This window comes from Lampris incognitus, chromosome 2, assembly GCF_029633865.1.
Source record: "Lampris incognitus isolate fLamInc1 chromosome 2, fLamInc1.hap2, whole genome shotgun sequence".
In the NCBI taxonomy this organism is placed as follows: domain Eukaryota; kingdom Metazoa; phylum Chordata; class Actinopteri; order Lampriformes; family Lampridae; genus Lampris; species Lampris incognitus.
The window spans coordinates 34,171,366-34,184,812 of NC_079212.1; the positions used below are offsets into that span (position 1 = coordinate 34,171,366).

At 44.3% G+C, this 13,447-nt stretch overlaps 1 protein-coding gene across 1 annotated transcript in view; it reads right to left on the minus strand.

Annotated features, from left to right (window-relative positions):
* LOC130107636 (solute carrier family 26 member 6) overlaps positions 1-13,447 on the minus strand; it is a 92,993-nt gene that overhangs the window by 25,713 nt on the left and 53,833 nt on the right. Inside the window, exon 15 of the mRNA XM_056274331.1 lies at positions 5,444-5,533. Coding sequence (XP_056130306.1) covers positions 5,444-5,533 — 90 coding nt within the window. The remainder of the gene's footprint in view (positions 1-5,443; positions 5,534-13,447) is intronic.

The window sequence follows — 13,447 nt, forward strand, 5'->3', positions numbered from 1 at the left end:
GAGTGCGGTGAGCTGTGGATCTTGCGCTGTTTCCTGCTTGATTTCTGTGAGTCTTGTGTCGCTCACAGGGATGTTGCTGAGGACTGTGTGCACTTGGGCCTCCATCCCTTCCTGTAGGTCACTGTCGTGGTGTTCTATTGACTTGCGTGACAGTGTGTCGGCCACCGGTATGTCCTTACCGGGGCGGTGGATGATTTGGATGTCGTATTTTTGGAGCGCCAGGATCATCCGTTGCAGCCGGGGTGGTGCTGCTGCCAGTGGCTTTTTTAGTATTGCCTCCAGAGGCTTGTGGTCTGACTCCACAATCACTTTTCGTCCATACATGTACTCGTGGAACCTCTTGCAGCCGAAGACCACAGCGTAGAGCTCCTTCTCTATCTGTGCGTAGTTTTCTTCAGTGCTGTTGAGTGACTTGGACGCATAGGCAATTGGTTTGCCATCTTGGAGCATGACAGCCCCAAGGCCACTTTTGGATGCATCCACTTGGAGTCGCAGCTCTTTCTGCGGGTCGAAATATGAGAGTACTGGACCTGGGTGCTGTGTAATGAGATTCTTCATCTCTTGGAACGCCTTGTCGTGGACTGCATCCCACACAAACTCACTGTCCTGTTTCAGAAGCTGTCTGAGGGGTGAGTTTATCTGTGAGAGGTGTGGAGCGAATCTGGCGAGGTAGTTGATCATGCCGAGGACTGTCTCCAGCTCTGCTTTGTTCTGTGGGGGTTGCATGTCCTTGACCGCCTTCACCTTGTGTGGGTCTGGTTTGATGCCTTCGTGTGAGAGCGTGTGGCCGAAGTAGCTTACCTCGGACACGCATATGTGACACTTGTCGGGGTTGAGCCGCACCCCTCGCTCCCTTGTGCGCTTCAGCATCGCTCTGAGACGCTGGTCATGTTCCTCTTTAGTCTTGCCGAACACTAGTATGTCGTCCACTATGGCCGTCACACCGTCCAATCCTTCATATGTTTCATCCACGCGTCTCTGGAACTCGTCTTGAGCGGACACGATTCCGAATGGCAGTCTGAGGAAACGATACCTGCCAAACACTGTGTTAAATGTCGTCAACATTGAGGATTCAGTGCTCAGTTTGATGGCCCAATAGCCTGACCGCGCGTCTAACACGCTAAAGTACTCAGCTCCAGCAAGCTTTGTGGTGGCGTCCTCCAGCGTGGGGAGGGGGTAGTGAGGTCGTTGTATCACTTTGTTAAGAGCTCTGGGGTCTAAACACACTCTAAGTTTGCCTGTCTTTGGCTTCTCAACAATGACGAGTGCGTTCACCCATTCTGTGGGTTCTGTTACCTTACAGATTATGCCGCCTTTCTCCATGCTGTCAAGCTCGTCCCTCAGTTTGCTGCGTAGGGCGATGGGGATTCTGCGTGGCGGGCAGACGACCGGCGTTGCATCTGGTGTGACGCGGAAGGTGCACTCGCCTGGGAACTCTCCTATTCCTTGGAAAACATCTGCATACTCATCCATTATGCTCTGTGATGTGACATTGTTTTCCTCGCTCACAGCCATCACTATTTTTACCAAGTTTAGGTCACGGCATGTTTTCATTGCCATGACTGGTGGGGCGTTTGTGTCAATGACGTAAAAGTCCAGCATCATTGCATTGTCTCTGTACTTACATTTGAGTTTGCATGTGCCTTTCACGCTCAGCGCGCCTCCTCCATATTCAGTGAGTCTGTGTATTGCTGGTTTCAGTGTCACATTTTTGAACAGCGCCTGGAACAGGTTGGTGGGAATAGTATTGGCCTGTGCCCCAGTGTCTAGTTTAAACTTTACCTTCTGTGGAGGTGTGCCAATTCCAACCTCTACGTAAGCCTGCTCGTTGCTTTTTCCGTTGTTCTCTATTGAGATGCAGTCTATGTACAGCTCTGTCTGTTCTCCCACAGCGGTGCTCTCCACTGTAATGTTGTCGAAGTACAGTTCTTCCTGCTCTCTGTCAGTGGTGTACTCTTCTGGGTTCTCTCCGACGGCATGTACTGTGCCGCGGTAGTACTTTGTCTGTCCCTGGGAGCTAGACTTGCATACTTTAGCAAAATGATTGAGCTTCTTGCATTTAATGCATTGTTTACCCTTAGCTGGGCAAGTGGCTTTAGCGCCGTGTAGCCCTCCACAATAGCTACACGCCCTAGCGGCGGTGCTAACGTTACCCTCCCTTTGTCTGAAGTTAGCGTTAGCTGCTTTGGGTGCGTTCGGTTTGTAAGTCTTTCTGCCTATTGCGTGCACCGTTTCATGTGTGCTGCCCTGGCCCATAAACGTTAGCTGTTGCTTTGCTAGCTCGTGTGAGCGGGCTACATCTATGGCCTTTTCTAGCGTTAGCTCAGCTCCCTGGCTAAGTAGCTTTTCTCTCACTCTGGGTGAGTTGGTGGCAAACACGATGCGGTCCCTGACCATCTCGTCGGCATTTGGGTAGCCACAGTCTTTGACTAGGAGCTTTAGCTCAGTTACAAATCGTTCGAAGGATTCACTCTCTCCCTGCATCTTTTCATGAAATTTATATCTGGCATAAATCGGGTTTGCTTTGGGGGTGATGTACTCAGTGTACTTATCGTAGTACGTTTCTAGCTTCTTGGCTTGTTCTCCGCTGAGTGTCCAAGTGTTGTGCACATCGCGCCCTTTTTCCCCTATCCAGAGCAGGAGGTAGCTGCATTTCTCCTCTTCATTCTTCCCGCGCAGGGGGCCCGTGAACATTAGCTCCGTTGTTTGTCGAAATCGTCTCCATGCTTCAGGTAAGTTCGCCGATTCCCAGTCCATCCGTGGAGCTGGAACGCCGTACGAATCCATATTGGGTATTTAAACTCCGCTACTCTGACACCATGTAATGATCTGTGCCCTCTGGCTATGTTAACTTATAACATTAATAAAGCAAGGACGACTTCTCTCGTGCTGGGTGTTTATTCACCGACCGGATTCCGACTGACGTTGTTACGTACATCACGTGACTTTGTTGTGGCGCTACGGAAAGCCGTAAGGGACATTAGCAAATCAAATATTACTAGCAAATATTACAGTGTGCTCACTCCCCATTTCTTCACACAGAACTTTAAAAAGACGTGAGTTCAGTGCCTTGCTTTTAATTAAGTTGACAATTTTTACGGCCTCGTCCAAAACCTGTTTAAGACAGGGTGGCATTTTTTTTTACTGCCAATTGCTCTCTGTGGATACAGCAGTGCGTCGATGCGGCAGAGGGAGCGACAGCGCATACACGCGTAACCAGGCCCTTGCGTTTGGCTGTCATCGCTGTGGCACCGTCAGTGCACACGCCAGCACACCTCTTCCAATCAATGTTATTCTGCACAATGAAGTTATTTAGGGACTCAAATATCGCCTCTCCTGTGGTGTTGGTTGGTAGGGATTGACAGAAAAGAAAATCATCGTGAACAGCACCCGCATGTATGTACCGCACAAAGCAGAGAAGAATAGCCTCGTTACCGATGTCCGTGGACTCGTCCAGTTGGAGAGAGAAAAAAAGACTCTGACGCAGACGTGTCACCAGCTGATCTTGGACATTTGCAGCCATGGATGCTATTCGCCGCTTGACTGTATCATTGGACAAAGGTACTTTGTAAAGTTCCTCACTCGCTTTCTCCCCTGGCATTATGTTGGCCATAACCTTTGCAGCTGGCTTAACCAAGGTCTCGCCGATTGAGTGAGGTTTGCCAGCTTTCGCAATGAGTAGGGAGACCTTGTATGAGGCTTCGGTAGCATTCGCGTTGTCCCCTGGCATAAAAAACCGTGTGGCTTCCTTTCTCGTGTGTCGCTCAAGCTCTTCACGTTTTCTCTCAAAAAATTGCACAGGTTTGCTTGAGTTTGGCAGGTTTCATTGCTTCATTAGCTAATATGTCATAGCACACAACACAATGAGGTTTTGGATCCTCAGCATCTCCAGTCCAGAAAAATCCAAATAGAATGTAATCGCTACTGTATTTACGTTTCACGTTTGCAGTGGCTTTTTCAGAGTGTTGTGCTAGCAAGCTCCTGCTGCAAACTGTTAGCACTATGGGACTCGATGCTAACACTGACGCGCTCAATGTGAGAAGGAAGTCTTTGCACCTTGTTGCTTACATTGTTCGTTGTTTCTCCGGATTTTCTCTTCAGCCACCGATCCATGATGTTTGTATTTTGAACGGTTCACTTCACTCTTTGTTAGATTCTACTTAATTTTCACAATAGTCAGGAGGTCTTTGATAAGAAAATCCTGTTATTGGAATGGAAGCTAACTAGGTAACCTAGGTAACACAGGCTAACTGAAGAGACATGACTCAAAACGCAGGTTTGCATTAGACAAATTGAACAAAATGCTTAGGCTTATTTAGGCTACATTTTGATTCACTTTTAATTTAGAAAACATTTAGAAAACAGCTGTACTCGTAACTTTGCATTGGAACGCAAATGAAGGTGATTTGAGAAACACCATTTTTTGCAATCCTCCCGCGGACCACTTGGGGGCGCTCGCGGACCACTGGTGGTCCGCGGACCACACTTTGAGTATCACTGGAAACCTACCACCGAAAAAAAAAACTAACTAAAATAAACAACAACAAACCCACTGAAAGCACGTAAAAAGGACCAGACAGAAAAGCCCAAGTTTTAGAAACTCACTCACACCGAAGCAACACGCTGCTACTCCGTAAACTCACTCGCACTTTCGCTCAGAGAGAGAGCGAGAGAGAGAGAAGAGATGAAGAGTAATTTTTTGGCACTTTGGTTGGATGAGGTGTAGTTAAAGATTTGCCCAACTGCATGTCCATCTGTAACTCTCTCTCTCTCTCTCTCTCTCTCTCTCTCTCTCTCTCTCTCTCTCTCTCTCAAGGTTAAGTAGAAGCAGTTGTACACACACAAGCACAGGGGGAAAAAACATTAACTTGCATGAACATTCATGCATACTCGCTTCTTTATTTTATTTATTTATTTTTACTTGTCTGATTGTTGTTGTTTTTTGTTTCCTTTTGTGTTTATGTTTAACCTACTGTAATGTGGTTTAATTCTGTTCTGAGAAGGGGCCTGCGGAACGGGGTAGGAGCACATAGAGGGGAGCAGGATGTGGGTAAATGGGATTTGGGGATGTTAAAATAAAAAAAAACATCATAGAGTCTTTCAACTGTAACTGTTTAGTTCGATTTGTTCTCCTTGAAAAAATATTAATTAAAAAAAAAAACCAACATCCACACACACAAGTTCGCACAGAGGGAATCATATACATGCGGCAGCAGGTGCACACAAACAAACGTCTACTGAGTTGTTGAGTGCATGTGTCAGTGCTGAAGCATATGACACGCTCTGAATGTGATGAGAATGAGCACCGGGATAGATTCCTATCTGGTCATATTCACATTCATGATCACAGTCTCTGTGTCTCTCTCTCCTTTTCTTTGGAGCATATGTGTGCCTAGTGTGTATGCCTGTGTGTGTGTGTATGTGTGTGTGCACACATGTTTACCTCTCTGATCTCCATGAAGATCAGTTCAGAGGTGGCGAAGTCAATGGAGCAGGAACAGGAGACGACAGTCACACCAGGAATCTGTTTTGCCTGTAGATTTAATCAACAAAGAAAATAATAATAACTTTATTTACATGGCACGTTTCTAAAACAATGTTACAAAGTGCTTTACAAAGAAAAAAAACAGACAAGGCAAAAATAAGAGTAAGACCAAATAAGTAAGACTAAAAATAAAAACAGTATAAAAACAAATATCAAACATGTAAAAGCTTTCATAAAAGGAAAAGTTTTAAGATGAGAATTAAAGAAGCTAGAGACTTGGTTTGCCTTAGTTCGAAAGGGAGAGAGTTCCAAAGTGTGGGGGCTCTAACAGCAAATGCCCGGCCCTTTGTGACAAACTGAGACCTGGGAATAACCAGCAGGGCTCCATCTGCGGATCTTAATGGTTGAGAGGGTTTATACCCGGTCAATAAATCAGAAATGTATGCAGGAGCAAGACCATTGCTCCTACATACGTGAGCAATACATTTTTAAAATCAATTCGAAATATAACAGGGAGCCAGTGTAGGGAGGCAAACACAGGAGTGATATGGTCATGCCTCTTTGTCCCGGTAATAGGCTGAGCAGCAGTGTTTTGTACCAACTGCAGATGGTGGAGGGAGCCCTTGCTGATAACAGAATAAAGTGCATTGAAATAGTCAATCTGAGAGTAAATAAATGCATGGACAACTTTTTGCAGATTGGCAGTTGATAAAAATGACCTAATTTTGGAGATTAGCTTGAGCTGGAGAAAGCATGACTGAACAACATGACTGAAGTTAGCATTGAATATTACCCCACGATTCCTAGTAGCCAGCCTGCTTAAGACTACCTGATAGACCACCAAGATTAGTAACAAAAGGGCTGATGGAATTTTCGGAACCGAACAGAATGACCTAAGACTTATCATTAAATTTGAGAAAAAATTTTTAACATCCAGGATTTAATGTCAGAGAGGCAAGTTGTGAGATTTGTTAGGGTGCAAGGATCTGTGGGTTTTAGGGGCAAGTATAACTTGAGTGTTGTCAGCATAAAAATGGTAAAGCACATCATGATTTTGAATGACCTGGCCAAGGGGCAGCATATATATAAAAGAGAAGGGGGCCAAGAACTGAGCCTTGAGGGACACCACAACTCAACTGAGCCATTGAGGAAGTAGACTTATGAGGAACAACAGAAAAAGTTCTGTTCTGTTGGTGAAATAAGAGCGTAATGAGCTAAGAGCCGAGCTTTTGATTCTCTAAGCGAGTCTCTAAGCGATGTAAGAGGATGTTGTGATTGACTCTGTCAATGACAGCACATAAGTCTAAAAAAAATAAATTCAAGCCATCACCTCTGTCTGCATGTTTATTTTTCAATGCATTCATTCATTCTTTATTCTAGCCTAGTTGAATTCAGGGTCCTGGGGGCTTGAGCTTATCCCAGCATGCATTGGGTGGATTGCAGAGAGAGACCCTGGACAGTTTGCCAATCCATCACAGAACTGGCACACATGGTGACTCACCATTTATCCATTCATACCTATTGGCAGTTTAAGGTCTCCCAATTTAACTGACATGCATATCTTTGTAAGGTGTTTTTATGTGTTTGTTTGTGTTTGTTTGTGTGTGTGTGTGGGGGGGGGGGTTAGGAGAGGTTTTTGGCTTCCTTGGTCCTCAGTGGGGGGGTATAATACACTAACACTATCTTCATTTACACGTGTATTTTATTATTTTATCATCACAACAACACAATGAATCTCAGTTGTATCCACAGATGTGCTGTCAGGGTAGGCACTACCTGTCTGATGCTATTAGCAAAAATGAAATTATTCAGTTGATGTTTATTTTTCGATTTCAGATACCTTAGGTGTATGTGGCAGCATTTGGTACTTTTCATAGCCTAATAAAAATGACTCAACATCACTATCTTCTGGCCAGGCAGAGACTGCACAAGCCATTCAAGCTTGTCAATTCACAAGCTTTTGTGAATTGACCCTCACACACCCTCCAGCACCTTCGTACATCCAGCAAGTTCAAGCGGGCTCACATGACACTGCTATCACAGCCAAAACAATTTCCATGGATTTTGTTCGAATAAAACATAACATAAAGGACGTATGGAAGTATATTAGCAGTGACGATTACATTGTTTGAAATGGAGGCATTTATTTTTGTATGTAAAGGGAGCATAAATGAGCCTTTACACAAACAATGCACTGCAGTGTTATGACATGTAGCCTATTGGGAGAGTGTAGTAATGGGCACTGCTATGGAGTAATTGCTTAAGTTTGGTATTGGGATCTTTTTTTGAAGGATTCTCTTAGAATGCATTGTGCGCTTTCCTGCCGACACATATGAAATACTCATTGGTGTGTGCATCCCAGTCTGCTACTGCCTACCTGGCCCTACATCTCACGGCACATTACTGGTTGTACCCACCCCCTCCCCACAATATGTCTTCATATTAATTTTTTTCCTTCCTTCATTAAATTTCTTTTATTATTGCCTTATATACTACATTATATTCTTTTACATTTGCATTGCTTAATTCTTATGTTAGTTGAAACTTCTACTTTCCTTTATTACCTATTGTGTTCTATGAAAACTCTGGATAGATATTATTGCTTTCACTCTGTACTTATCTTTGTATTCGTATGATCTAAATTTTTCAGTATTTTCAATACATTTTGCATTACATTTCTTTTGCACTGCAGCTGCTCATCTTTAATGCCCTATAGTCTCCCCCTACATGAATGCTGACGTTTTTCTTATCTTTTGTTATCTGAAACAGAACATGACAACAATGACAGCAACAACAACACAACTGCTCATTAGGAATACAATGCATGAAAAAAAACTGAGCTCTATATTATCTGAGTGCAGTGAAGTGCAACTGAATTAAAATAACACATATAACGGATGACCAGGACATGATAATGGATGACCAGGATATTGCCAGGGGAAGAGAAAGAGAGAGAGAAATAAAGAAAGAGAGAGAAAGCAATACAGAGAAAGAGGGAGAGTAATAAAGAGAGAGAGAAATAGAGAGTGAGATAAAGAGAGAGAGAACTTGATGGGGCTCCAGTGATGCAAAACAGATTGCCTTTCATGACAGCTTGTCGTTTTGATGTGTGGCAGGTGGTGGTGCTAACTCAAAGATTTATTCTGGGTTTGGCTGTATGACAGCCTTGCTGTTGAGAGAAATGCCTGGGCAATGCAGCACACTGATTTCAGTGGGGACTTTAATGTTTTCATCACCATTACGTAACACACAAATGCAGTTAGCAGTATATTGTTTGGGATTTGTGACAAAGTTGTGGTTTGGTTGAGAGTATGGGTGAAGATCATGTTTATGTATGTTACAGATTCAGGAGAATTTGGAGGGGTAGAAGTCTAGACAGGTTTATTTTTTTATTTTTCCCCCTTGTTCTCCCCAGTTGTATCCGGCCATTACCCCTCTTCCACGTCTCTTCCGATACACGTGAAGTCGCCAGCCACTAACTTTCACCTGACAGTGAGAAGTTTCACCAGGGGGACATAGCACGTGGGAAGATCCCGCTATTCCCCCAAGTTCCCCCTCTCCCCTGAACAGGTGCCCCGACCGACCAGAGCAGGCGCTAGTGCAGAGACCAGAACATATACCCACATCCGGCTTCCCTCCCGCAAACACGACCAATTGTGTCTGTAGAGATGCCCGACCAAGCCAGAGGTAACACAGGGATTCGAACTGGAGATCCCTGTGTTGGTAGGCAACAGAACAGACCACTACGCTACCCAGACACCCGACTAGATATGTTTAAGCAATAGATGCGGCTCCTGGAGATAATTTTAACAACTACTTTCACCCGCCGATAGTTATCCTACTGAGGCTGGTTCCTGCCAGTAATGGCATTTTCAATACACAGGATAAGAAGTAATGTAATTTAATATCAAGTCATGTATTGTAACATCAAGTATGTGGTCAGCTCCATCAATCAGCGGTATTAACAGTGAAACCAAGAAACAGTTATTAAAATTGAAAGTAAGCAGAGCAACAAACAAACAAACCGGCAGCTGGGAACCGGATGTCTACTTTGTGAAATAAACAGCCTTGTTTTGAGGACAATGTCGTCTTCAATTCAGTTAAAGGGCTCTAGTTTCCGGACAGCACAAGGCTGGTGGTAGCTGTAATGCAGACATAGTGACAATTTTGTTGGGCCCAAGGTGTTTTTTTTTCCTCGCCTGGGTGCGTTTGCAAATTTTTGGGTTCACCACGACATTGCTGAAATAGGTGTGGGGGTGCAGTAGAATGTGTGTCTGTCAAAATCAGGTGGCACACTGCTAGTTTGGTGTCAAATAAAAGCAAATATTATGCCTGGACCTCCACCTGGTCAGACTACATCTCATCGCAGATGCAGGCATATGGTAGTTTCTTGGCTTTAGGCAAAGGTGCACTAAATATAGACTTATCCAAAATCACACACGCCACTTTTGTGTATGTTGGCCTATTATGTGAATAATGTAACTAACGACTACTGTCCTCAACATTTTTAATCACAGAACAAAATATCTGCACATGTATCATTGTCTTCCAACATAAAACAGTCAATGTGCATCATTATGCATGGAAAACAATATTTCCATTAACCTCATTCAACCTGAAAGAACGAACTGATTGACTGGGCTTATTGATCCATGATCACAACTATTTAAGTTCTCCTGCTGTGTTCATAGAATGAGCAAGAAACAGAGAAAGATGCTGGTGGGAGTGAAGACACGTTAAATGGTAGCCTGTCAAATAATCATGTTTGCATATTGTCTCATATCACACTGGAATTGGTGTTAATGTTTGTTGTATGCATATTTGATGACTGCACCTCCTAAACAAGGACATCAGTTTCCTTCTGGGAGAAGCTTTTCTGCCTCAGCCAGTCTGGACTTTGGCCAGCCATTATGAAATTGGACATTTGCCATGACAGAGTGCATGCTGCTTTTAAAGGGATTGAGAGGAGCTGATTTGATTGGCTGTAATTGAAGACATCCCCCACCACTCCTACTGACATTCCTTCTAATCCATGGGTCTCAAACTTGCGGCCCGCGGGCCAATTGCAGCCCGCGGGACGTTATTTTGTGGCCCCCTACTTGACATCAAAGTTTAGTGTTAGTGCAGCCCGCGCTTGCCCTGGGCTTTTATTTTTCACTTATGAGCTACCATAGCGCAGGCTCATGACAGCTTCCGGTGTCGCGTTTGTTGTCAAGTCATGGTGCGTTCCCGTTACGTTGGAAGTTGTAAATTGGAATGACTCGGATTTCAGACTTCCAGTTGAAATGTCCAACTCGGAGCTCAGAAAGTCTGACTTCCGAGCACAACTTGAACGCACCATAATGGGCAGCGCGAATTAGCAACGGTTGAAACTTGGTTGAAACTTGATTCCGGAGCGACACCAAGTGGAAGGAAATATATATCCTGTCAGCAAGCCCCAGTTATGTATTTCGCAAAACCTGCCGTGAAGAGAAAAGTTGGTGACGAGCACAGACAATTTCAGGAAAAGTGGGAGACGGCATATTTTATTGTTGAGCACAGAAGCAGCCCGACGTATCTTATATGCACCGAGAAAATTACAGGGGCACAAGGAATACAACATCAGACGTCATTACTCGACTAGACATGCTGATGAGTATACAAAATACCAGGGAGATGACAGAGAGAAACGGGTCGCCAATCTTAAAACATGTTTACTGAAGCGACAAGATTTCTTCAAGAAAGCTAGCAAAGATAATGATGCAGCAGTTGAAGCCAGCTACGTGGTGAGTGAGATGATTGCTAAGTCGGGAAAGCCATTCAAAGAAGGGGAGTTTGTTAAAAAGTGCATGTTACAGGCTGCAAGTATAGTCTGTCTGGAAAAGAAGGGTCAGTTTAGCAACATCAGCCTTTCAGCCAACACAGTGGCAGAGCGCATTTCTGACCTGTCAGGTAACATATATGATCAACTGCGTGAGAAAGCCAAACGTTTCTGTGCATACTCAGTCGCTCTTGATGAGAGCACAGACATCATTGACACTGCTCAGCTCGCAATCTATGTCCGTGGTGTTGACGACAGTTTTGAAGTGATGGAGGAGTTGCTCAAAGTGATTCCAATGCATGGCCAGACCACCTCTCAGGAGATATTCCGCCAGCTGTGTGATGCCATTGTGGATGCGGGTTTGCCATGGAAGAGGTTTGCTGGAATAACAACCGACGGAGCGCCATCAATGACAGGGAGGAGAAATGGAGTGGTGGCACTTGTTCAAAAAAAACTGGAAGAGGAGGGTGTGGAGGAGGCCATTGCTCTGCACTGCATTATCCATCAGCAGGCCCTTTGCAGCAAATGCCTGAAGTTTGACAATGTGATGTCTGTCGTTGTGAAATGCATCAACCATATCAGATCCAGGGGTTTAAAGCACCGGGAGTTCCGCGCCTTTTTGGAGGAAATAGAGTCAGCATATGAGGATGTGCTCCACTTCACTGAGGTACGTTGGCTCAGCAGGGGAAACATCTTGAAGAGGTTTTTTGAGTTGAGAGCAGAAGTGAAAGCCTTCATGGAGAAGGCTGGGATGGCTGTTCCTGTGCTAAGTGATCCCAAATGGCTCATGGACTTAGCTTTCCTTGTTGACATCACACATGAGCTGAATGTACTGAACAAGAAATTACAAAACCAGGGTCAGCTTGTCAGTGCTGCCTATGACAACGTGAGATCATTCTCCACGAAACTTGTGTTATGGAAAGCCCAGCTCTCTCAGACAAACCTCTGCCATTTCCCAGCATGCAAGGCACTCATGGATGCAGGCACACCGTTCAGTGGTGAGAATTATGCTGATGCCATTGTGAAGCTACTGGAGCAATTTGATCACAGGTTTGCAGAGTTCAAGACACACAGAGCCACTTTTCAAATTTTTGCTGACCCCTTCTCCTTTGATGTGCAAGATGCCCCTCCTGTGCTTCAAATGGAGCTCATTGACCTGCACTGCAGGTCAATGAGCTTATTTGATAGCTTGTTTGTTTTTGTTGTTTTGTTTTGTTTTTTTTACCTTATTAGCTTATTAGTATTCCATCTTGTCATAACAGAACCTGGTGTCCCCTTTTTGTTTCACACTGTTCGTTTTTGTTCCTGCACTTGTACTGTTACCTGTCTTGTTTTGATCACCTGTATATATAAATTAAAAAAAATAAAAATAAAAGATTGAGAACATTGGATCGGTTGTACTTTTTTTTTTTTGGAATACTTGCGGCCCAGCCTCACCCAAACTCTACCTCCAGCGGCCCCCAGGTAAGTTGAGTTTGAGACCCCTGTTCTAATCCAACCATTTTACAACTGTGCCTCCATTGCTCTGGATTAACCTCTGTGAACTAGCGCCAGTGCCTTCGACTGCGCTATGACCCGGAAACTAGAGCTGAAAATGTGGCTATGACCAAAGCTGCAGTAACAAGTGCTACATTGCATTAAATAACAACACACAGAGAACACTGATGGGAGATCAGATTAGGACAGTGAAAAACATGAGAAGGTCAAGGCCATACCATACCAGGTCATACCATGCTAAAAACATTTTGTCGAGCATTGACAGGGGGAAAAGATGATTTTGAATCAGAGTGATAGAAATAGGTATTCCCTGAAGCCAAAAATGTCATCTAAATCTTTTCCATAATTGGGGGGAGAGATTTTACTACAATATATGTGTGTAGAAGCTAACCATTCTGGGTGTGAATTAAAATCTCTTTGAGAGATCCAGAACTGCATTGCCCTGGAAATTGGATGCCCAGTAATAACTCTGAAAGTTTGATAGAGCCATGCCTACAAGGGATTTAGGTTGTTGCAAGATGTGTTTGCGAAGTCATTGTGGCTTATTGTTCCAAATGAACTTGTTAATAAGAGCATCCAGTTTGATGAAAAAAAGGAGGCGGCACGGTGGCACAGTGGTTAGCGCGGTCGACTCACAGCAAGAAGGTCCTGGGTTCATGCCCCGG